This window comes from Embiotoca jacksoni, unplaced genomic scaffold (genome assembly GCF_022577435.1).
Source record: "Embiotoca jacksoni isolate LCO1_2020_lvr unplaced genomic scaffold, fEmbJac1.0.p SCAF_2, whole genome shotgun sequence".
In the NCBI taxonomy this organism is placed as follows: domain Eukaryota; kingdom Metazoa; phylum Chordata; class Actinopteri; family Embiotocidae; genus Embiotoca; species Embiotoca jacksoni.
In genome coordinates, this window is record NW_027185340.1 from 2,041,200 (window position 1) to 2,066,095 (window position 24,896).

General features: G+C 41.3%; 1 protein-coding gene across 1 annotated transcript in view; it reads right to left on the reverse strand.

Annotated features, from left to right (window-relative positions):
• Positions 1-384: 384 nt before the first annotated feature.
• The window catches only part of pde11a (phosphodiesterase 11a), a 35,744-nt gene continuing 11,232 nt past the window's right edge, over positions 385-24,896 (reverse strand). Inside the window, exons 6-20 of the mRNA XM_069153860.1 lie at positions 23,831-23,963; positions 22,339-22,414; positions 18,790-18,857; positions 18,607-18,699; positions 17,542-17,592; positions 14,536-14,682; positions 14,306-14,413; positions 12,080-12,189; positions 11,175-11,265; positions 7,952-8,052; positions 7,669-7,746; positions 7,512-7,575; positions 7,122-7,196; positions 6,209-6,292; positions 385-2,609 (exon numbers count right to left, since the gene is read on the reverse strand). Coding sequence (XP_069009961.1) covers positions 2,328-2,609; positions 6,209-6,292; positions 7,122-7,196; positions 7,512-7,575; positions 7,669-7,746; positions 7,952-8,052; positions 11,175-11,265; positions 12,080-12,189; positions 14,306-14,413; positions 14,536-14,682; positions 17,542-17,592; positions 18,607-18,699; positions 18,790-18,857; positions 22,339-22,414; positions 23,831-23,963 — 1,561 coding nt within the window. The 3' untranslated portion in view covers positions 385-2,327. The remainder of the gene's footprint in view (positions 2,610-6,208; positions 6,293-7,121; positions 7,197-7,511; positions 7,576-7,668; positions 7,747-7,951; positions 8,053-11,174; positions 11,266-12,079; positions 12,190-14,305; positions 14,414-14,535; positions 14,683-17,541; positions 17,593-18,606; positions 18,700-18,789; positions 18,858-22,338; positions 22,415-23,830; positions 23,964-24,896) is intronic.

Sequence of the window (24,896 nt, forward strand, 5' to 3'; positions counted from 1 at the left end):
GGCTCACGTGTTTGCTACATCCTTAGCAAGTGGTTGAATTTAATACTGCATAAAACATGCAAGTCCAAAAAATTCTTCTCTGGTTGATTTCAATTGAGCTCTTGAACTAAAATACAGTAGAGCACACAGATCCATGCCACACAATGTGCACAGTCACGTTTTAAACTTCAATTAACAAAGCTACAACATAAAGCTCCATAAGGTAAACCCCTACCCCCAAAATTATACTCATAATAATTAGAATAATACTATCAAAATCAAATGTTTGTGACTACGTGGGCACTTCAGTACTACGAGTTTCAGTGTCTCAGTCTTCTGGAGATTTTAAAAGCTGTTTGTAGCATTTTGTGAGCTTTGAGAAAAAAAAAAAAAAAAAAAAAAAAAAGGCCAAGAATTAGAAGAAAAACAAAAGTCTGACGTTTCAGAAAAAACACTTAATCGGTTTTCTGATGGAAAGTTAGACGAGAGTATATCGCTCGTATCTGTCGCTCTGCTGCAGTTAAAGTCAGCTGATGGTTAGCTTAGCTTAGCATAAAGACTGGTAACAGTAGGAAACAGCAAGCTTGACTCTGACGTCAGACATCATTTCTTTTAGTCCGTACAAGAACTGAGGTGTGAAAGTGATTTGTTTTCTGGTTTTGTGTTGGTTCAGGACTTCTTCTAGTTGGCTCTGACCGGTCCGCGCAACCAGAGGACCGAAGGAAAGTCCTGGTTCCGGCCAAGAAACAGCCGAGCACACGAACCCCTATAAAAGGGCACAACGTCACTTTTACGCGGCGTTTCTGCTGGTCGGCTGTTTTTGTGACTTTTGGACAGACCCGGACCAACTTCCTCCTCTGGTTCATAGTCCTCGTACGAAGCTAAGCCAACCTGCTGCTGTTCAACAGATAATCATGAGAGTGGTTCATAATGGATCTTCTTGTCAATCTCTTCTGCCGTAAGCGAGAAAGTGGAGCTCTTAAAATGTCAAACCGTTGGTTTTGATATTAAAGGACCAGTGTGTAGGATTTATGAGCAGCAATCGTATATAATATTCATAATTATGCTTTCACGAGTTTATAATCCCCTGAAACTTCAGATCCCTCGAGTGAGAACGAGCCCTTCGTGTCTTTACGGAGCGGACGGCCGGTTCCGGTTTAGGCCAATCACAGCAGAGATTTCATCTCTCGCATGAACCGGAGCCGGGACCCTCCACGTTGCACCGCCGTGTTTCTACAGCAGCCCAGGAGGGACAAACCAAACCCTGGCTCTGCAGAGGGCCTTTCACGTATCTACGTGACCTGAAGGCCTCCAGGAGGGAAGAGGAGGGTCGCAATCTGCAACCTCACCTCCGGATGCCACAGAAATCCTACAGACCGCTCCTTTAATGTACATCGTTTAGTTTTAAGTTGCAGCTGTCCGTGTTAAATCAGTAAATGAGAGGACTTTTTTTTTTTTTTTTTTTGCAGAAATTAATGTCATTTCAGAACAACTTCATCAAGGCACGTTGTGTGTATTTGTGTGACAAGTGAGACCCTGCATTTATAAAATTGGGCAAAATATATTTCCACGTGTAAATAATGTTTTGTGGCTAGCATGGGGTCAGGACATAACTGTAGTCATTGGTTTTTTAAAAATGATGGCGAAAATACAGCATGGTTCAACGTGGACTTCCATACTATGGAAGAACCTCAGCGAGGAGGCCATGCATTTTTCAGAAGGATCTTAAAACAAGGCACAGGAAGGGAGGGAGCGGAGAATTCAATTTGCATCGCAAGCACTGCCACAGGTCCTGCTGTTCCTGCACCCCTTTAAACTCTACGGCCACATTACAACTCAATCCTTACAGGGTTGTTGTTGTTGTTGTTGTTGTTGTTTTTTTTTTTTTTTAAACAGCACTTGTAAATAACTCAATAGCCTATTTACAGATTTACAAAAGATATCTGAGTTAACCCGGACACACCGAGAGCAAAACAAACCAACAGTCTTCTCCAATATCCTCCATGCCTTGTGCCAAAAATCTGTGCAATGCCCAGAAACAGTTCGTGTTTGCTCACAAGTTGACTGGTTTGTGTTTCCTTTCTGACTCGACGTCATCAGCTGATTTGTAGCTGCTCCGACAAGCTCGCCAAACAACTCCTGTCAGCCTCCAGCACAGGGAAACTGAAGTGAGCAGAGAAAAACCTGCAGGGCAGCGCCAGACTCAAGTCTAAAGCTCATCTCTAGTAGCAAAAGCGAAGAGGAGCAGAGCCCAAGAACCTCTGCATGCGCTGCGTTGGCCTCTGTTGCAGGCTGCATTTAGGAGGAAATAAGCCGAAGAGATCAGCTGGGACGCTCTGCAGCAGGAGCTAGCTGGCAGCTTTCGACGGTGTGCCGTCGGCGTCCCCGCTGCAGCACGGTGCGCTGCCGGTTTTGGCCACCGTGCAGCCGCCGGTTTTGGCCACCGTGCAGCCGCCGGTTTTGGCCACCGTGCAGCCGCCGGTTTCTGCGCTGTCGCCGCTGCAGGGGCTCGCGGGCGCAGACACACTCTGGCCGCGTTGTCTCTTCTTGTTCAGTTCTTCCCATTTGGCCCTGTTGGCTTTGATCATGTCAAGCATCGGCTGAAGTTTAGGATTCAACTTGACCAGAGTCTGGAGAGAGGAAGAGGAAGAGGGAGACAGATTAGAGTACACAGTTACACTACATGTGTTTACAGTAAAAAAAAAAAATTTAAAAAAAATTAGGTTTAGAAACAATTACATGTTAATGTAAATGTTTATGTAAATGTTTGGGGTTATTGGGTTAAAGTAGGTCAACTCCATGCTGAAGGATGCCAGAGCTATCAACAGGGCTGAGTAGCTTCAGAGTCTTTAGATTCTGGTTCCTGAACGACTCTTTTTAAATCTCTTGGTCTTTGTCTGACGACACCTTGCCGTGGTTGGTTACAGCAATCCACATCGACTTGGTTGGCAGATGAGAGGCAAAAATATTCAACAGAATGAATATTTTTTTGCTCGTATTTCACAAAAAGAAAGAACATATCTTGTTTCTGGACACCTGGATTAGTTGCTATTTCAGATGTGGGTTAAAAATCTTTTTCTTTGCACTACAAACTGAATATATTTTCATCTCGAGCATTAAACGAGTCTTTAAGGATTTAAAATGATCCGTTGCCGGCTACTTATTTTTCTGAAATTCAAATGCTTACTTCTGTGACTGGAATGTGACAGTAATACATGAGCGGCTGAGACTGGGGCTAAAATAAAACGCCACCTAATTCATCAAATGTATTATATGGGCAAAACAAATGAAACAATATGGAGGGAACCCCTGACTACAATAACAACAACATGCAGCCGGTTGAGAGCTGCAGTCCATTAAATAGCTGGTCTTTAAAGATTAGCAGCACATGTATGACTGAGATTAGTTGCCTTTGTCATTTTTCTGTGTTGCACTGTAAGTCAAACCCGTCACCCACCGGTTAATAAATGAGCTGACAGACGGCAGCACTTTGTTCCTTCTGTTCCTCTCATTGTCTGCTGGATTTCCAGGAAATCTGTGTAATTACCTTTTCTTCTCATTAACCCTGTTTGATATGGAAATATAACATGTGGGAATGTGTCTGATTCAGGAAACAAAAGCAAACTTTAGTATTTTTAAGGATCTGTATGAGTTCAATAGATATGTATGCAAGTGCTGTACAACTTCACTGAGGGTTGTGTATTATGTGTTTGAAAGGGAAATCAAATCTTTTGTACCAGTTGGGGAAAACACAACTAATCGCACCTGCAAATTAACTCGGCTTTAAACTCAGCTGTGCAATTTGAGATGCATTTATATTCAGAGGGTGCCTTCGCTAAATCATAAGAACAATTAAAACGCCTGTGTAGGCGTCTGACTAGAAAACAGCTCTATAATGTGGCCAAGTTCAGACATCAGGACTATTTTGTTTTTTCTGTCTGCCCACTCTTCATAAAGAAGAAGAATAACTGTTCATATTGTATTCGGTGTGTGCTGCTAATGTTGAAGCGGTCCACCTGTGATGCCGAGTAACATTAGAGCCCGACATGAATTTCCATTTCCGTGATTTGAGGACAAGTCGATGTTCATTTCTTTAGTTTAGTTTACGTTTATTTCTAGTTGGGACCATGTACAGAAAACATTAATCACAAAGAGAAGAGATGCTCTGTGCCAAATTTAGCTACTTGTGATTTCCATCTGCAGTCAGACTGCTCTGACTGCTCCTATTTTATTTCTTTTTTTTTTTTTTTAACATGTCTGTGTTTTATGTGTTTGCTTTATTGTACCATAATGTCATATAAATATATATATATATACATGTCTATATATGGTTTCATCTTCTGGAATGGTATGTCCCTTTTCTTTAATTTGTGTAATGCGATTGTATGTTCATATTTTTAGACTGTTTGTCGGACAAAAGGAGCAATTTAAAAACATCAAATTGGCCTTCAAGGATCTGACTTTTCTACGACATTTGTTGTGGCAGTTTAGTGTAATCATTGCTGTTATTATTGTTTGTTTTTGGACGTTTCACTTCATACTTCTTTATCTTAGAACAGTCATTCACAAAGGATTCTATTTAGTTTATTTTACAGTAGTAATGGTGTATATATATATATATATATATATATATATATATATATAAAATATATTTAATTGTATCTCTATTATAAACCTGAGGTTTAATGTAGTGCTACTATCTTGGCCAACACTTGTGTGAGTGAGGCTCTTGCTTGGTTATATTCTGTATACATAGCATATCAATCAGAGGCCAAACTGGTTAATTGTCTGTGGGTTTTCCAGTGGAGGACAATTTCCCTCTTTCTCTGCAGTACACACCCTCTGTGGGACATCGTCACGGGCGTCATTATTCCACCGAGGTGGACTCGGAGGAGGAAGAGCGAGACTGTCATATGGTGGGGTGTAAAGATGGAAGGTTATATAATGGGGGATTAATATTCCACAAAGTAAGCGAGCCACCACCAGGAGAAGGAGATCAGCGAGATCAAGAACGAGATCTCTTCCGCCCACGGACAAAAAAAAAAGAAAAAAAACCTGCCGCCTCTGAACTTCCTCTGTTCTCCCCCTCGCAAGTTTAATTGGCAGCAGCGTGATCGTGAGCTCCATATCTGCATTCTCCAAACATCAGCCTTTTACACGAGGCAGTGTGGAGACAAACCCCCCACGCAGACAACACACACCGCTTTGATGCTTTTTTATCTTCCACTACACAGACAGCAACAATGGTGAGACCGGAGCCCGCCGCAGATTAGTCTGCTCTAACTTTTGACACTGATCGTTGGATAATTCAGGAGATCTGTGGTTGGTTTTCTCCTCCTGATGACTGAATGTGGTCCATGACAGGAAAACGGAGAGAATTCTTGCTGCGTAGTTTAACAGCACAAAAACAAGAGAAAATCAGGCAGTGCTGTAAGAATGAATGATTTATCTCATCCTTGACTCCTTTTACAACTTCTCTTCTGTCTGACTTTCATGAATTTAACTCCAGCATGCCTCATCTCTTAACAGACCTGATCTCAGTAAGTCAGCCTCCTTCGTCCTCCCACACAGCCGCTGCTGCCGGCAGTGGGAGGGGGGGAGGAGGGTTGGGAGAGGGGGGGGGGGGCAGGTGAGTCTGTTGATGTCATCCGGAAACACACGCACACACATCACTATAGCAGCAAGGACACAGTATAGATTTCCTTTAATTCCCTGAAAGATAACCGCTAGCTTTAACTCTAATTCTAATATTTGCTCAGCCGGGATCCTCCAATAAAATCGGTCCTATTTTCTGAAGAAGAGCATCCAGCCAAGAGTCAGGCCTTGCTAATTTCATTACCGTGCAGTGAAACCCAAAGTACACTGTCTTACTGAGGGGACTTAACCCGACTTACATCACAGCTCTATTCACACACTCGACTACCTCCGAGCTTTCTCTCAGTCACAAAATGCTCACTCGCTCTGCTGTTCTCACAAGAACAGGATGCAACCTTGAAGTTGTTCCACAGCTTTAAAAAAAAAATAAAAAAGAAACCTTTTTTTTTTTTTCTGTGAGAAATCAGTGGCTGCAAAGAAAAGTCGAATAGTTGTTGGTGACAGTTTCATTGCTGCCGTCAGTAGGGAGGGGGGACAATAACTGAGGAAGGACAGCGTCTACTGATGTATGAGGCGGATGTGTGATAAGAGCGAGACAATGAAGGCCGGAGAGCAGTGAGTCTTCGAGTGTTACCTCGTACAGTGGCGCACAAATCCCATCAATCCACTCCAGCTGAAGACCCGGCAACTCATCCTTCCTGTTTCTGTCAAAGATGGCCTGAAACACAAGAAGATAGCGTTTATTTACATGTGTGCTCACACTGGAGAAACAAAGGCTGCCGGTCGGGCCTACAGTCCCTAAAGTGCTGCTCTTCCTTCTCTTTCATCTCTCAAGTCAACTGAGTTTATTTCACGTCCATTTTCTCTTCTTCTTCTGCAGCCTGAACTTGAGAGGCTCCACTGAGGCTGTGCTTCAGAGATAGTTACCGGGCTACGACTCAGAAGTTAATATTTAATTTCCAACACCCACACACATTGCGCTAAAGGTTTGACACAAGCAGCAGACCTGAGGCTACTGAATTAGTTGTTTCAGAGGAAAGGCAATGTGGCCTGGCTCGATTACTCAACTGCCATTAATTGCAGGCAGAAAGCTGTTGGTTTTCCCCCTTTTCATGGACTTGTAACAGCTCAGCTACAAAAACTCCTCAATCAAACAGACAGTGCTCTTCTGCTGGCTGAAGCTTTTAAGGTCTGGATGTAAAACATCTTCATGAGGACCATTTGAATTTATTAGTTATTTTTACACCTATATGAGAAAACCTTGAAGGCTAGTAAATGCCAATACACCAACACGGCCTGTGTGTTTTCAGATGAATAAATAGAAAGGTCAGTATTTGCTCTGCATCTCGTGCAGGGTGAGTGCTGGTTTTAAGAATGATTGTTTTCTCGGCTCACAGTTTGCCCTGCAGCGGAGCAGTCAAGCTGACCACACACTTTCCTCACACTATGAGACTATGAGACTTTTAGCATCATCAGATCTTCGAGGTCACAGAAGGGGAGAGAAACTGTAAAAAGTAGAAAAGCAGAGCGGGTTTTGATTGACTCACGGAGGGCGTGAGCTTCAGCTCCAGCCTCTCTCTGTCGCCCTGCTCGAAGAACTCACTCGTCACCAACTCTGCCACCTGAGAAAAGACACCAGACTCGTGTCAGGGCTGCAACTAACATTCATAGATATTATCTGCCGATTGTTTTCTCAGTTAATCAATACTTTTAAACATTTCCTAAAGCCCAAGATGATGTTCTTAATCAAGAAAAAGCAGCAAATCTTCACCATTTAGAAGCTGTAGGTTGGAAATGTTTGGCTCCCTTGCTTGAAAATGTCTTTAATGACATCAAAATAGTTGCTAATTATTCTCATCAACTATTCATTTCAGCTCTACATCCACAGATTTCACTATGGTTGATGTATACGTGACAGTTCACCCTGTATTTGTCACCTTGCGTGAGATGTCCCAGGGTTTAGTCACAGCACCCAGGTCGCACGCCGTCATCATCATGGATCTGAGTGGAAAGCAGATTTATTTTGTCAGTAAATATCAGTGACTTTGATAAGTTTTCATCTATTTTCAGGGAGACCAAGACACAGGACGTTACCTGCACATGTCTCTATGACCTTTCACATTCCAGTTGTACTCTCCTTTGCTGACCAGCTCAAAGAACGTGTTTCTATTCCTGAAGGGAAAACAGAAAAACTCTATCTGCAGGTGTAAATTACAAGAAATCCACAAGGGGGCGGTATTACCTAAAAGAAACCTGCAAAGCTACAGGATAGTAAACCGTGTCATGATTCAGGCTCAGCAGCTTCATTGTAAATGTGTCAGTGCTCTGTGGACATCTCACTAACAGTTTAATAAGCAGAGCGTTTAGCAGAACATACTCAAAGTAAAGAGTGAGGTCTGTGGCCAGAATCGACTGCTTCAGCAGCTGCATGAGGTCGCTGTACTCTGTAGACGACAGGTTGGAGAAGATATTGTGACCCTGTGGACACAAAGAGATAACATGATTAAAAAAAACCAAAAAAAAAACCTTACATCACTTTTCTAACTGCACACAAAGAGCCGGTGATAAAGGACAGCAGTTCCTGGAAGAATTATTGATTAAATTTAGCATGTGTTCCATAAATACTACCTGTTACGTGCCTATTTTTAAGATATGTAACAGGTCATGGGTCTGTTCGACATGATGTGGAATCTCTTAAAAAAAAATTATTATCTCACCTTCAAATATTCGGTCTGTGTATTTTACTCAGTAAAATCTTTTTATCAAGATATTTTTATTCTATTTGATTTTTATTCCCAAATATCAGCTTCAAATAGTCCAGAATCAGCCTGGCTTGTTCACTGTTAGCCTTCAACACAAGGTTTGGAGTAACAAGTAAGTATAGTTACCGCACACTCATTATCTGGATGTAAAAATAACCATTTATATCAACAGGAGAAAGGAAACTATGTTCATTGTTGAATGTTGTTGAAGGTTTTTGTGCATAAACACAAAATTATAGTCTCGATCCAGATTTCTGACCTACTGCCCATGTTTCAGGTTTTTTTTTCAGTGAGCAAAGAACAAATCGAATAATCACATAATGAACAAAATGTCCCGTCAGTCGCTCTATCGAGCTTTGTGAACTCCATTCTAAAAGGAAACCTAAAAATAAGTTGTAATTTCTGCTTCCCTTTATTGAATCACAGAGTCAGCTTTCATTTGAATCTGTAGGCCTTTTTCACAGCAGACATTTTTACTTTTCATAGCAGGAAACACACAACATGGTAAAATCTAAATTTACTACAGAGCATGATATTTACTGAGCGTGAATTTTTATGCCCTCAAAGATTCCCACAATACAGACAAGTAGAGTCAGTGGGACTGTGCTACGACCATAAAACAGCTAAATCTCAGACCAAACTGTTGGCAGCTCACAGCTTCAGTTTTGATCCCTTTAAAACTGCCCATCATGAGTCGGACAGAGTTACAAGAGAGCCGTGCTAAATCAGCTGATGTGAAAAAGACAGCTGAACATTTAGACCTGTCAGTGATGAGTTTCTATTTTAAAAGGGAGCCGTGAATGTGTGAACCAAAAGAGTGACTTTCCTTTTTTTCCACAATGACAGTTGCTTCTTCTTTTTGTACAATTAAACCGTAATGGTAAAAGGAATTGTTATAATAAAACTGATGGGATCTGTTCAGGGGAGGAGGGAAGCCGGCAGCTCTTAATAAGTAAGCAACATAGCTCACCTCATCATTAAAGCGGGCTTCTGTCTCCCCAACATGTATAATATATTCATTCAGCACTTAGGCTCTCTCCTCTGGAGGTTGGTTTGTAAATTAGCAACGATCTTTAAAACCTCTGTTTTCCTTTGAAACACTGAAAAGTCCAAATCTGATAGTGCCAACGCGCCTGCGACGACCCTCATCAGCTCACGGCTGCCCATAAAATATTGAACTACGTAACAGCAGAAGTGGAGCAGATGAAGGAGGGAGGAGAGTAAAACAGAGAGTGAGAATGACTGGAGGAAATAGAGAGATACAAAGGAAGCGCGTGACGTTTAAAAGTTTGCATTTTTATTAATGGTTGGTGCGGGCTGGTGGATTGAATCGTGAGCTTTCTCTTCTGCTTGAATTAGCCACACTATTCATTTATATGCTAATGAACTGAAGACAACCCAGTATCAACAGGCACCATTATGATATTCCAAGCAAACATTTGTCAGCTTGCTGTGTTGTCAGCACCGTGATAATGAAGCCAGCGGAACCGGCTGCTAAGCCTCGTCTCCCCGCTCCCTCGAAACACCTTCAATTACAACTTCATGAAAACCCAGTCACCTGGTAAAATGTCTCTCTCAACCGATTACCACCGAATCTATCATCTCTGTAATTACATTGATTTGAGGGCAGCGCAAGCTATTTATTAACTCGCTCAAATGTAGTCGACACTGAAGCGCCACATGGTTTGCCTTTAAGCACTGTGAGCACAAACTCCCTTATTTCTTTTAAGGGAAAGTGGCCTTTCATTGATTTGAGAAAGTAAAGTGAGAGATACAGCGTACACGTTGATTTCTGGACAGCAGTGGCACACATGGACAAACCTCAGTGCAAACCGGGTTTCCTGACTACAATTATAGTGAAAACTAAAGCTGTGAGCGGTCGGGAGGCGGAGCCAGGCTGCTGTCATGGTACAATAGGTCCACGTCACAACTTTGAAGGAATACTTTTTTTTGCTTTCTTGGTGGCAGTTCGATGAGAAGATCAACATCACTCTCTGTTAAATGTGAATCATACCATCAGCTTAACAGTGGAAAACAGATAGCCTTGTCTTTGTGCCGGAGTCTCTGCTGGTTGGCAGCAGAGACTCACGGCCGTGAAAAGTCACCAGGAAATCAGTACGCCCACACAGGACAATTGTGCAGTTCATTATCCTCACACACTTTTCTTTAAACCTTTGAGCGGCGCCTGGCCAGCTGTTTCCCCGTTTCCAGCCTGTGTGCTATGATGCTAACTGCTGGCTGCACCTTTATATTGACAGACATGAGAGTGTATTAATCAGTGCATTTCCCAAAATGTTGAACTAGTCCCTCCTTTAATTTTCCTCACTGTTCCACCAGCAGGCGGAAAAGACCTTTTTCACAGCAGACATTTTGACATGTCATAACAGGGAAAGCACAGCTGTTATTAGAAATGCCTTTGTGCACTTGTTTAAAACTAATTCACTCTAATACAAGAATAAATCCTTCATGAAAATTCACGTTCAGGTTTTGCTGAAGAGAAGTTGATTCAACTGTAGAGTCATTTTCAACGGCTGCGTTAGCTTTAGTTCGGTGTACCTAAAACTACACACGTGGACTGATAAATTATACTCTTCTCTTTTTGGCCGTTTTAACTATAAAAATAAAAGCTCTGTAAGTAAAACATCTTTTTTTTAAATACAAGACATGGAAGAGTAATCAACTTAAACTTTAAAAACATGGTGTGGCGGTTAAAGGCTGATTAACTTGGTTGTAAATGCTGTTTGAAAGCACCTGAAATGAAACAAAATGCCCAAATACAACATGCAGTGGCAGCAGATATGGTCACTGCACTGCAGCAGAGATTAGAACATAGCGCACCTCGCTCTGCAGGATCATAACAGCGTGGTTGAAGTGGTGGTGCTCCAGTGTAGCAGAGGTCCCATAAAGCAGAGCGAGGGCTGAACCCGTCCTGCCGCACACACACACACACACACACACACACACACACACAAACAAACAAACAAACAAACATACAAACAAACATACATTGGGATTAAAAAAGAGGGATGATCCGATTTCAACACATGCTGAGAAACAAAGTCTGCTCTTGAGTCTGTTGCACTTCACTCTGAGTGAGTTCACTCTTCTCTCTGTCGTCAACTTCTGGCTTGAATAATAAAAAGCAATTGTTACCAGTATTGATATGTTGGCTTCGATACTGGTTCCTGATCAATATTTTTTTTTCAGTACCAATTTCAGAAATTTCATTCGTTCAGAAAAACTAAAAATTGCAAAATTACAAATCTTTAGTCGTCATTTAATTTAGAGGAGTGTAACTCAGGCTGTTTGCTGTAAAATACAATTAACAAATGCCCCCTAAACGGCTCCCGTGCAAATTAGTGTAATAATTGACAATTATATCAGAAGATGTTTGCTGGCAGAAATGATTATGTTGTGTTAGTTCAGCTCACCATTATGACTTTCTCCCACCTAGTTTCTGTTATGGTTTTAAAACCTTGTGGGTCAGGTGAGAGCCTTTAAGTTATTTTACCTGGTGAACTAAATGCGCCCGGAGACAGCAGTGTTTACTGTCTCTTCGTTAAGCAGACTCTTATATAAACCTAAAAACAACTTCCCACTTGACTCTTGCTGATCTGGGCTGGACTGATGCAGATGGGAAAACACACTATGAACAGTGTGTAGGAGGCGGCGTGTTTGTGTGTGTGTGTGTGTGTGTGTGTGTGTGTGTGTTTGGCGGTGACAGAGGAAGCAGGAACACTTACTTTGCCTGAAAAGCGTTGTTGGTGCCCCTGTGGTCCAAGTCATGGCACACACAACCTACAATAAGCGCTAAGATCTCCACCTCCGTCAGAGTCTCCTGGAAACCCGCCGTCTGATTGGCACAGAGCAGAGCAGTCAAATGAGGAAACAAACACACACTACGAGCAACAGAGCTGCATCTCTCGCTCTTATTATTCTACGTAGCCGTGAGGAGAGCATTGAATAAAAATGGAAAAAAAAAAAAAAAAAAAAATCCTCCAACAGCATCGGCGACCTAAAAAAACAACAACAACCAGTATCTTCCTGAAATGCCAGTGGGACTGCAGTAACACAGCCACACAGCGAGATTTATGGCTTGGATGAATGGCTTCTGGAGGCCATGTGCTGAGTGAGTCACTGTAGGTCATTGTGGGGATAGCGGCAAAGATAGCAGGGCTCTGAGCCCACTCATTAAAACACATGGCAGAGGAGTGGAAGGGCCCAAAACAGCTTACACACTACTATTCCATTTTCCTCTGCCAATAATCAATTCAGATGGGACACCAGGCATTAATGCTGCGCTTGATTAAATGAGCGGTGTTTGTGTAAGAGCTTGCGTGCACGTCGGTGTGTAAATGTGCGTGAGAGTGAGTTGCCCCAAGGACCAGATGAAGTAAAGGCCTGCTGGAACCACGTGAAGTCGTTCTCCTCAAACAATCATCTCTGTGCAGAACTGGCTGCGTACAGTTGGTCAAAACAATGAGCTGCAACTTCACTTGAACATAGGTTAAGCTGAAATGTAATGTCGACTTAATATAATGACAGAATTTCAATCAACAGAAGCACTGATCACTGGTTCATTCACCAGCTGCCCAGTCATACTCAGGCAGGTGTGCAGTAACCGGATACGTCTCACTTTTATTCTCATAGCTCTCTGCCAACTTTATTTGCTTCACTCACTTTTACTGTTGAATAAGCTGTTGTCACTGCACATCTGTTCTAACTGTTTGGGCTTGTAGAGGGCTACTGGTCGGATCAGGAGGCTGTTATCGCCTATTTATTTCATCCATCCAGTGTTCAGAGAGAGTTACAGTCAATGTGACCTCTAGTGGCCTTAGTATAAAGCCTGAGATGGTATTCGGAGGACAGGATGGACATTTGACAAAGCTGATGAGTAGCATGTCTTTTTTTTTTTTTTTTTTTTGTACCGCAGCATCTAATCTCACTGAACGCGTTTCAGCCTGGTAGTATCGTGTTCCTCTTCGCTTCCTTTGTTGCGTGACGGTCGCTGGCGTACAGCTTTTAGGTGCATTACTGCCACCTTCTGGTGCTAGCAACACATTACTATCAGATGACAGCGAACACAAGGTGGACAAGTTATACGTTTGTGGTAACTTACGAAACTAGCTAAGCAGTTTTGGTGATAAACGTAACTAGACTGCAACCGCAACACAACGTGAACCATTTGTTACCATGACGACAAAGGTCTGGTTTGCCTGTGGCTGCTACTGTCTCACAGTAATATATGTTGTTGATTCCAACTAATCGATTTATTAGGCTCCTAATAACTCACACATAGGGACAGATATGTAATGATAGCTGCCTGTTCAATAGTCTGATTACAGTCAAACCATGTGTTTGCTTAAATAAAGATTTATTATTCAAATCAAACCACACATATTAACAGAAAAGCACAATTATCATTAGCAAAATGTACTTAATTATCAAAACAAAATGTCTCATTTCTGCATGAAAAATATGAATCTTATTATTAGGTTTACTACATATAATATGTTTGTATTCATTTTTGGTATTTTCTTTACAACCACCTGAATATATTTTTTTAGGGGAAATCCCTTCTTAAGTGTAACAAGAATCTCCGAGTAGATTTGTGTAAAGGGTCCCAAGTCATCCAAAACAATGCAGTGCATCTTATATCACACTGTACATGCCCTGTACTTGGGTAAAGCAGGCTACTTACTTCCACCAGAGGCAACCCCCTCCTCTTGTGCTAGACTTTTGTAATTATTGATTTAACTGTAATCTATGATGTTTACTGCTTTCACAGTATTTATTTAGAAAGAAGAATCACCGCTGCTGCTCAGATCAATTGAGATCTTCCTTAAAGAAAGCTTTTTCTGACAACTAATTTGAACATTTGTTGTAAACGGTCCCTGCGTTGAGGTCACTGTCTGTGAAACGGATCTAATGATCTATAGTCAGCTTGTTTTTTTTTGTTTTTTTTTTACCGTTAGCATGGCGAACATGCACTGGCACACGTTGAATGCATGTCTCCAGTTGTGATAGAGAACCATTCTGTAGTTTTTCCTGACAGTCAGCAGCCATCTGCACAGTGTCTGGAGGGGAAGACGGACAGAGAGGAGCACACGGGTCAGCAGTCGTCACGAGGATTCAGAACAGCGTTCAGGCCAATCAGAGTACTCAAAGGGCAGACGACGGAGAAAGCCAGCGATCTCACCTCATAGTCAATCTTGAATTTCTGCACCATTCCCAACTCCATAAACATTCTCAGAGCAGCCGTTATCATGGCGTCGACATCCAGAGAGAAATCATCAAAGGAGAGCTTGTCGATGCCCAGCTCGCAGACCAGGGGGATGTTAGCAGCCTGTTTCATCACGGCAGGAGAAAACATATAGGAGGAATGAGAATATGAGTTCAGAGAGCAGAAGAAGATGGAGAGGTCAGAGGGTGCTTTGCCATTTTCAGATGATATATGGAAGACATGCTAATTAAGACTCTGAGGCCTCATTTGGAGAGGGTTAAGATTAATGAGGGAGCTTTACTGAAGGATTTCACTGTTGTTTACTTTTGGAGCTCATTGATAGTTGCGCAATAGTAATCATCAACAGCTTTTTTTTTTTTCATTGTTATTCAAACAAAAACAAAAACACAGCACATACAAGATTCCAATTAACCATATTCATTTTGAGGCATGTCTTCTATCTTTAATGCGGTCTAATGAGCACAATGGCTGTCTGAGCAGGATACGTCCCTCCTGCCTCTAGTCAGCATTTATTATATGACCATTTCAAGCTTTCTAGTCCAAGCGCTCTTACAAATCTGTGTTTCAGTACCGCCGTGTTCCTCTCCTCTCTCGCTCTCCTCTCTAACAGCCACCAGAGCCCAACGTTTCCCTCACAAACATTTGCCTGTCAGGTCAGCAGGTATTCTCCTTTTCTTAATTCACAGCCCCGGGTTATGAAATGTCAACCGGGTTTGTTTATCACTGCCATTTTCACTCCGGTGGAACTACAGGTAAGAATAAGGCTCCATATGTAGAGAGGTTATGAAAGAAAGTGGGTGTGGGGTGGGGGGGTGGGGGGGGGGAGGCAGGAAGCAGAGCGTGATGCTGTATTGAGGGGGCTGAAAGATCACACAGGCACACCAGAGAGCAGGGATCCACGATGCGGTAATGGCCACAGGGGAAAATCCTACACATGAAAGTGCAGGAAAATAGGTCATATCTATATTTCAGAAATGTCACGCCAATTAAAAATGTAGATATTTTAAATTTTTTTCATCTTTATAAATAATGTATTGGGAATGATTGCTTATTGATTGGAGTAATCCATTTGAAATGACTCAATTAGCTGATTTGCACCGGGGGAATTCTCGGCCCATATTTATGCTTGTGTGCTAACACAGTTCTTTGGAGAAACTTCAAAATGAAGTCGAGCAGACAGGATGCCAATACTTCCTCTCTGCTGCCATAGATTTTTCTCTCTCCCATTAAAGTTAATAAGAAATTGTTATTTAATTAGAAAAAAAGCCTCTTAATTAAGGGGCCTACAAGCAAACCAAACGCTTTATGCACTAAACATCTCAAATTTTACTTTCTTACAAAGAAAGTTAAATTTTAGGCCTCAGAAACTTTACTTCACCTTCCATAATACCTCAGTAAAATATTAGGATTTAGCAGAATCGCACCTTCAATGTTGATATTTTCTTTTAGATTTCTGAAATGAATTAACTATAAATCCTTGACATTAAGGATTACATCACGAAGAAGAATTAAATAGTATTATGGCGATTATCTGCACCTCCAGAGCAAACTTCATTGAGAAAATACATTTTAATTCCCACCAAGAGTGTGTGTTCACTGCAAAGTACAGGAGAGACTGTTCTCACCAGAGAACATCAAGCACCAAAGGCAGTAACGTTTTACTCCATCTCTCAAGGTCCTTTTTTATTTTGTCATCTTTATTGCGAGTCGGACAACAAGACCACAGCATCAGTCCTCGTCCCCCCTACTTGGAATATAAGTCTTTCAAATATAAGTCTTTTTGTGGTTGAGGTATTTTGTCAAAACACCTCTGCACCACAGTTTCCAGCAGGCCTTCAACAGTAGTTGTTGTCAATTTTCTGCTGCATATTAACGGTGCCCTGTGGAGCTATGTAACTTCTCAGCTGACTCGCTGAGCTGTTGTTTAGAACGGGTCCAGATAAACCTTAAGTTCAGAACGTAGCTCGGTGCTAAACCAGATCCGACTGCTGTGTCACAACCAACACGGACTCCGCTGTACTTTGGCTAAACTGCAGCTAAACCAGGTCGTCTGAGCCGTCCAACCTATCTGTCAGAGAACTGCATCGTCACGTATGGCGATGGGAGTGGTCGTGTCTGATGGGATACCAGTATGCCCTGGGGTTCGAGGAGGATTGGCTGATATCACATGTTTATCTGTGTTGTTGTTGCGTTGTTACCACTGGGTATGTTTGTGATCTGCATTATGTTGTGCAACGTTTTAACCGCTGCTCATATTTCTGTGTTGTTGTACAATTAATCGATACCAGTGAATGATGACACCGCAGGCAATACTGACACACAATTATTGAGACTGTCACCATCGACTGTGATCGAATGACTCGACTCACTTGCAACCAGTGAATCACATTATGTGAGGAACCGTCCGTGCTATATTTTTTTCCCTCCAAGAAAAACCTTGAAAATCTTGACAGACTTATACTTGCACTTGTGGTAGTTGATTTAGAAACATCATTCGAGATATTTGAGTCGCATCATATCATAGCATATTTGCCACCTTGATTTTGATCTTTTTATGGCATTCGTTACCAGTAAGAAATGCAGCGATATTGACAGCTGTTAAAGGATAAGCAAATGTCACTCAGAAAAGAGTCAACCAATCAGAAGAGAGGGTTATTGACATCAATGTGCCTTAAAAGCAGAGACACAAAACAGCCTGTTCTTGGCAGAGCTCCAGAGAGAAGCTTAAGAAAGAAGATGTAAAACTATATTCATATGGATTTTGGTACTTAAAACCACAAAAATATCTTCTTATAAATATCAAGACTACAAATAAAACACCAGGAAAATGTAAAATATGGGAACTTTAATATCTGTGTTGAGTTCAGAGTCAAAAAAACTCCCACAACTGTCACTACGAAGTGAAAGAAACAGTGCTTGCGGAGACAAATGTAATGATGACAGCAGTGAATTATCTTTTACCTTGAATTTGTCAACTTCAGTCTTGGAGCAAGTGGCATGGTAGGACAGAACCTGCAAAATAATGACACGATGTCACTCAAGGTATTTTCCAAATCCTTAAAATAACCAATAACAGAAGCACAACTGTGGCTGCAACTGAAAATACTGCACACGGGTATAAGTGATTTTTAGTGTCTCTTCCAGATGGGGAGGTTAACACTCACATCTGGAACAGTCTACAAGAGCAGTGATGTCTGTCCTGATTCCAGCCGTGTTCCTCTCATTTCCTGAGAGAAATACCTTGTGTAAACCTGCAGTTGCTTATTTGATCATAAATGCTCATGTTTATTCAACGCTGCCAGAAGCAGTGCATCTACATATTAGTTCATTCTGTGTCTCTCTTTTAAATGCTCTACCTGTCTATATCTATCTATTCTCTACATCTCCTATGTTGAAACAGTGGCGCTCACTACTATAATGCACCTGAAAACACCCTATTGTAATCTAAGGACAAACTGTAAAGGCTGACTAGTGCTGAATGGCTACATACTGCGGGGCAGATGAGGGATTGCTTTTCACTGCCTCTCATTAATTTTCAATAAAACCTTTGTGAGAAGGTTATCTACAAAGAGAGATCAGCACTTTTTTCATGCGTATATTCTCGTGGAAAGCCAAGTACAAAGACCCCTGAGAGAGAATAAGTGGGAAGAGGCTTTATATTTTCCATGTAGCAGCTGTTGTTTCCTGTGACTTCTGGGTAAATGTGTCACCCCTGAGCATGTGTCGACTGGAATGGAAAGTAAAGATACTATCATAGCAAATAAAACAGAAGAATAGGCAGGATAGGATGGGGAAGTATGCAGAGGTTAAAATTATCTGAGGGAGAGGATGAAGCTAACATAAATACAATGAGCAAACAGTTGTGACAAACAGAAGCAGTACAAAATCAACCTTAGTCAACATTTTCTACCTGTTTGCATAGCAATGTTTTTGCAAATGTGAGCAAATGAAAAGATTTTTGTTCAAAACGTAAAAGACATGTAATGGGATAGAAGGCAAGGAAACCGAGAGATGTTGTATTCTTACATCCAAAGCCACCGACTGCTTCGCCCAGGACTTCTTCACCTGGTCGTACATGATGGTGTTGTTGATGCCGAGTCCACAAAAAATCACAAACGCCTGGGGAATGGATAAAATGCAGAAATACTCAACTCCGACAGTTTAAAAAATGCCTACTGGATACAGCAGAAAACAAAGCAAGTGTAATACCTCAAAGAGACGCTGGTCTGCATCATCAAACGGTTTCCCATCAAGCCTGTTCAGCACTTGGGCGACACCTGTTACACAAAATCAGTTTATCCACACAATAAATACGATATTGGCTGTAGTGCATGTAGCTCTGTTTCAATTCAAAGAGCATCCACCCGGAAAACAGCATGCTATCCACTTATTTGAGTTATTGATTCAAATTAAGCAAAGACACATCTTCTCACATGAATAGCAGCATTTTCCATTCATCTAAAAGGCTGTAGTAATATCTGTTGAGTCAAGCTATTAAAAATCTAAATGAAAACAGTACAATGCTGTGTTTTTCATAATGACACGTGGTTGTACAGAATGATAAAACTGTAGCTGTGGTGAAACTGGCATTCAATTCATGTTATCTTTGACAGAAAATCCAGCTGTTGTCCACAACGCAGCGGTGAGACTGAAAACCTTTTTATTTGGCAGTAATCTTCCCTGTTTAGATGGCTTCCCTCATCATGTACTTAAAAACAGAAAAGGCTTTGATACTAAAGCAACAACACTTAACTGATAGACAATGACTTTTATTATCACTGAGGAATTATGCTTGAAAAGTAATTACACAATACATTATCATTTTGATTTATCTCTGGGAGGTCAAACAAACCTGCCAAAGTGACATTTAATTTCAATGTATAGTTAGAAAAGGATTAATACTGTAGCTAAGAACAATTTTCATTACAGTTCCATTAGAATAATTTAGAATACAGAGCGAGTGTTTTCTCCAAACCTACTATTGCTCCCTCTGTAATAAGCTTGTAATTTGTGATGATTTGCAGCATAGGTGGCCCCGGGCATAAGCAAGCTAAATGACTGCTGAGAGCCTCGTGGACACCACGTAGTCTTTAACTACGCCCCGTTCCTAATGTCATAAGTGCTTTCATTATCACAATAAACATAACAAACATAACACTACAATCCTTTACAGCTCCGTTACAAGTTTGTGCATAGATGACCCATAGTGCTGTGACTGAAAAATGCAGTTATTCACCGGGGACTATCGGTGGAGGAGGTGTCAAATTCTGCTTAGAGCTTCACAAAGCCTCGGGCCGAACCTGAGCTGCAACCAGCTCAGCACTGCGTTAACCCTCAAGGAATTACTGTATATCAAACAAACCAGCTCAACTCCAAGTCGTCTTCACATGGTGGCTCTTCATCATAGTGGGTCGTGCAGGTAACAGTTGTTTGCATTTTGTAGAACAACAATCTTTAAGAAGAACTACATTTACACATTAAGTCCGCGCTGCAAATCATTGGCTTAAAACAATAATGTTAATGTCCTGGAGTAGCTGAATATGGGTCGACCTTCTCGACCTAGTTTAAGATTTTGTGGCTGAAAAAAATGCTGTTTTCTCACATAAAACCCAACAGAGTTAGAACAGTTTTACAAAAAAGAATATCCAGATGTGCAAAGCTGATAGCGACCAAATTTCAGAGGCTCATGGGTGACAACTTGGAGGTGGCAAAAGCAAACAAATACTCAATATTTTATATTTGTAATTAACTTTGATCACTTTTTTGACACCTGTCAAAAAAGCCACCTTAGAACTACTTTTACTCAGAGCTAAAACACTCACTCAATCAGAAAATCAAAAAATGTATTCATAATACAGGTCTGTCGCTCAGTCAGCTGATAAGACATCTGAATCGTGACCCTAAAGAACTCTGAAAATAGCCCCTGAATAAAAATCTGGTGCTACAACCAAACGGTGGTGCTTCAGTATTGTGTTTCTGGCCCGAGGTTCCTCATTCAAACTATTCATGGACCGCAAGACTCCAATTTTATTTTATTGTTAAATTCAGGTAGAATCAAAAACAAAATTGCTATTCACTCTAATCATTTTTATTATAATCTTACAGGATATTCATCAAATTTGAAAAACAAATCATCCCCAAAAAAAAAAAAAGTGCAGAAGCCACCCTTATTAAAATTTATTTAAATAGCAGATTGCTGCCGAAAGTGCTAATATTGATTTTACTCTTTTGATATTTGACATTAAACCCCATAATTATTGATATAGTTCCAACAATACTTCTTGTGGTTCCAGTTTGAACGAGCTGGCTGTAACCTCAGCAGATGACACACGGACATTCATTTTCTACCTGAATATATCCTTGACTTGAGAATTTCATCTCCTGCTGCTTTGTTTGCATAATGGTTTTTCACTCCCGATCCTCAGGTGCCACCCACACACTGCATTTCTTTCTCCCCTCACTCTTTCTATTCTTCTTCCTCTACCCTCTCCCTTCCCCGTCAAATGCACTTACACCTACGCAAAGACGCACACAGGTCTTAACCAACCGTTTGCAGCAGATATGCTGATCACTTTGCACTCAAATAAAACCAATGACTTCCTGCGTCAGATCTCAGTGGACCGAGAATATCCAGCACCAAAACCAGACGAGAGATCAATGATTTATCAGCGTGTCAGAGTGGTGCTAGCCTGGGGCTTATTCACAAACACAAGGCACACTGCCAGAAGAAGAGAACTCCACCTCCAAGAGTGGAGCGATGGTGCAGCGTGGATCTGATCACACACATGCAGCCTCAGCTGAACACATGCTCACGCTGCGCTCGCCTTTATTGTCAGCTTTATGCAGCAAAAAAGTGCACGCAAGAGCTATTTGATGTTAGTGCAAAATGCATTCCTGCATTATAGCTCGAACATGTTGCTGAAAGTATATGGATGCCTTTTTGGTTTGGGGCTGTTTTTGCTTTGAGCTGGTCCCAATAGTTCCAATTAAGGTAAACCTTTGTGGCCGCATGTTAGGGAAAGCAATTTTCTGTTTCAACATGACAACATTCATGATCGCAAAGCAGCAAAAAAGAAAGTGAATTTAACGGGCCTGCACAGACACCAAACCATAACTTCTAACACCTTTTTGGATTAACTGGAACGCCAACTGCTAGACAGACCTTAGAGCAGGTTTATTCAAACTCCATAGCACGAGGCCAGATAGAAAGATCACTGGGGGCTTCAGGGACACCGAATATTTTGTCAATTAGTGACTACAAATAACTCTTAATGTTATTAATAGATAAATTAATACATGAAATAAACACTTTCAGACAGCAACCTCCCTGGTGCTCTTGTAGCTGAATAGGAACAAAACACTGCAGCCAGGTTTCCAAATCTAGTAAAAAGCTGTTATGGCAGCACATTCCTATTTTTTTTTTTTTTAATCTAAGGGTTATCCAAAGGCAACTGGACTTTCTTCTGGTTTTTGAAAACGTTTCACCTCACACCTGAAAGGCTCTACAGTTCTGCACTGAAGAAGCCTTTTGCATAAGAGGTCAAATGTCTTCAAGAGACACAAGAATGTCCAGTTGCCTTATAACCCTCAGATTGACCATGACCTGGACGAATGAGAAACTTCACACACACTGGTTTTTAAAGTAGATAAACACATGGGTATGTTCACATGTCCACATACTTTATACAGATACGAGATTCATGTTTATGATTGACATATTGAATTAAAACCAAGTATCAGTGCAACTTGTGGACTTACCAATGATCTGGTGGTTGCTGTTCCATATAGGAACACAAAGCACAGAGCGGATATGGAAGTCAGAGAACTGGTCTGCCTGCAAAAAGTGGGAGAGTGAACACTATATAAATTAAGTATTATAATCAATCTGTGTAAAAAAAAAAATGTCTTACACACTGTCCTAGACACTATAATTTAGATTTTTATTTCATTAAGACTGATTCTAACTGCTTCAAATCACCACAACATGTTTTTATTTTTCAAAGTGAGGCAGTAAGGGACTGAAGCTGTCAATAAACTCAAACGTTGTATGAGCACAAGTACTGAAAGATTTAAAATGATAGCCAGGTTTTCGGTAATAAATTAATCTCTGGAGTATTAACTGTGTGTACATGCATCACCTCTAATGGAAGAGCAGTGCTACATGAACCTATAGGAGCTGCGGGAGGCAGTGTACGATAGCAAGCAGCAAGTTTCCCTCTCTAGTCAGTCCAGTGAGGACCTGCTGGTAGCTCCTCTGCCGAGCCAAGCAGCAGCGGTTGTGTTATAAATGAGTACACACTAAATCTGTTACTTAAAGAAATGTTTTATCACCTAAATCCAAGAATTGTCAAACCTTTGCTGCTTGCAACAGGACTCAGAGTGTTTCGATCAATGCAGCATCAGCTTCTGTCGATATAGCTTTCAAGTTTGTCTATACCAGGTGTGTGTGTGTGTGTGTGTGTGTGTGTGTGTGTGTGTGTGTGTGTGTGTGTGTGTGTGTGTGTGTGTGTGTGTGTGTGTGTGTGTGTTGAGTATCAATTTGTTATTGTTCACATAAAAGAAGCTTATTCAGCTGGTTTGGTGGAGCTCAGCTATGTGAATAAATGTCACAGTGTCCGAGAGCTACATGAGTAGCTGGACACATGGAGAACCCTTGTCTATACTTACACCGTTCAACTCAAGCTTTACTTTTGATCTTAAAGACATTTCCAAGAGACTCCTACATCTTTACTGGCTGGCAGCCATTTTAAATCTGTGTGAGCTCTTCACACCTGGACGAGTCCATGAGGTCAAATGTGAGTGTTTAAGGTCAGACGCCAATCTTGTGAGGCTTATTGAGGTGTAAATTGTTATGAAACCATCTTGAGTGTCAAGACAGCAACATAACCTGATACACAGGTCGGGTTTCACATTGAAGGTCCCCTTAATTTCGGTTTCACGCCATCTATCTTATCCAAATACACACTTATAATGCCATCCTGACATCACCTCCCAGGTGCTTTCATGAATGGCTTCATTAATTAATCCCTTGTGACCTTATTAACTTGTGTGTGACATCAAGGTGTGAACATCTCATCGTGGTATAAAATGAGCAGCACTCCACACCAGCCAGTGGAAGTGAAGATGCCTCTTGAATTAAACGACTTATTTGATACTTCTGGATCTATTTAGTACCTGGGTGACTAGAAATCGTCAAGGGGCACACTTCAATACTGGTCCTTTACATTTCACTGTGAAATTTGAACGGTACCTCAGCATCGAAGCGAGGATCCTGATAGGCGTCACTAATGTTCACGGGTAGTCCCGTGGAGGCCACCAGCTCTGCGATGCTGTTGTTGATGAGCCAGTCGGAGTACGATGATTTCTCCAGACTGTCTTTGAAACTAGGGGCAGAAAATAAATTAGTAGGAGGACAAAGAAAACATAATGAATACAATGCTGAACAATACATGGTAGAAAAAAGTTTGACGTAGCTCTGGCTCTATAGTCTCCCATTCAGTTTCTCTCATGAAATTAAAGTTCAATAAAGTTATTATTGTGTCGTTCGCTAAAGTCACAAACTCATATTAGTTTTCTGACAGCACACCTAAAAATGTTCCTTTTCTAAGAAAGTGTTTATTCTCAAAAAGTATTTTTTTTTAATACACTCCTTCAGCTAATATCTTTGATATTCTAAAAATGAAAATCATATTTTTTATTGTGTTCAAATAAAAAGCCTTTAATTCTCTTTCACACCTGAAATGCAAGCTGGCGGAAGGCCGCCCTTGTTTCTCCTCACGGACCCTCTTTTACATTAACTTGTATTTAATGAACTTTTTATGCGGTAGATGTCAGTAAACCTCTCCTGCAGTTTATGAAGTAATGAAAAGTTAATTGTGTGATTGTCTTCCTCATTGCAAAACGCCCCCACACTGTGTCACAGAAACCCCTGCATCACCGCTCAGCCTTCCTCTTCACATTTATTTCAGGGGCCCGGCGAGTTTTCACCTTCAAATGCAACCAGGTAAATGCCCAACGTTGCTCATTTTGTCTTTCAAGATGAGAATAAAGATTGAGAGACACTGATGTCAGATCTTTTGAATCCCTTTGATCCGGCGATACAGCTGTGTGTGCACGTGGAGCTCCCAGTGCTGCAGGGAATAGACCTCATAGGTGCGATCGCAGAAGGCCTTACCGCCTTTTTCATGCTTGTTTTCCTTCTCTTTTAATTCTCTCTGTCAGTTCCCTGTCTCATATCTGTCATTTAGCAACATTATCGTCCTCATGGGAGCTGCTGAGGATTGTCGGCACATTCGAAATCCATACAGTATGGTCAC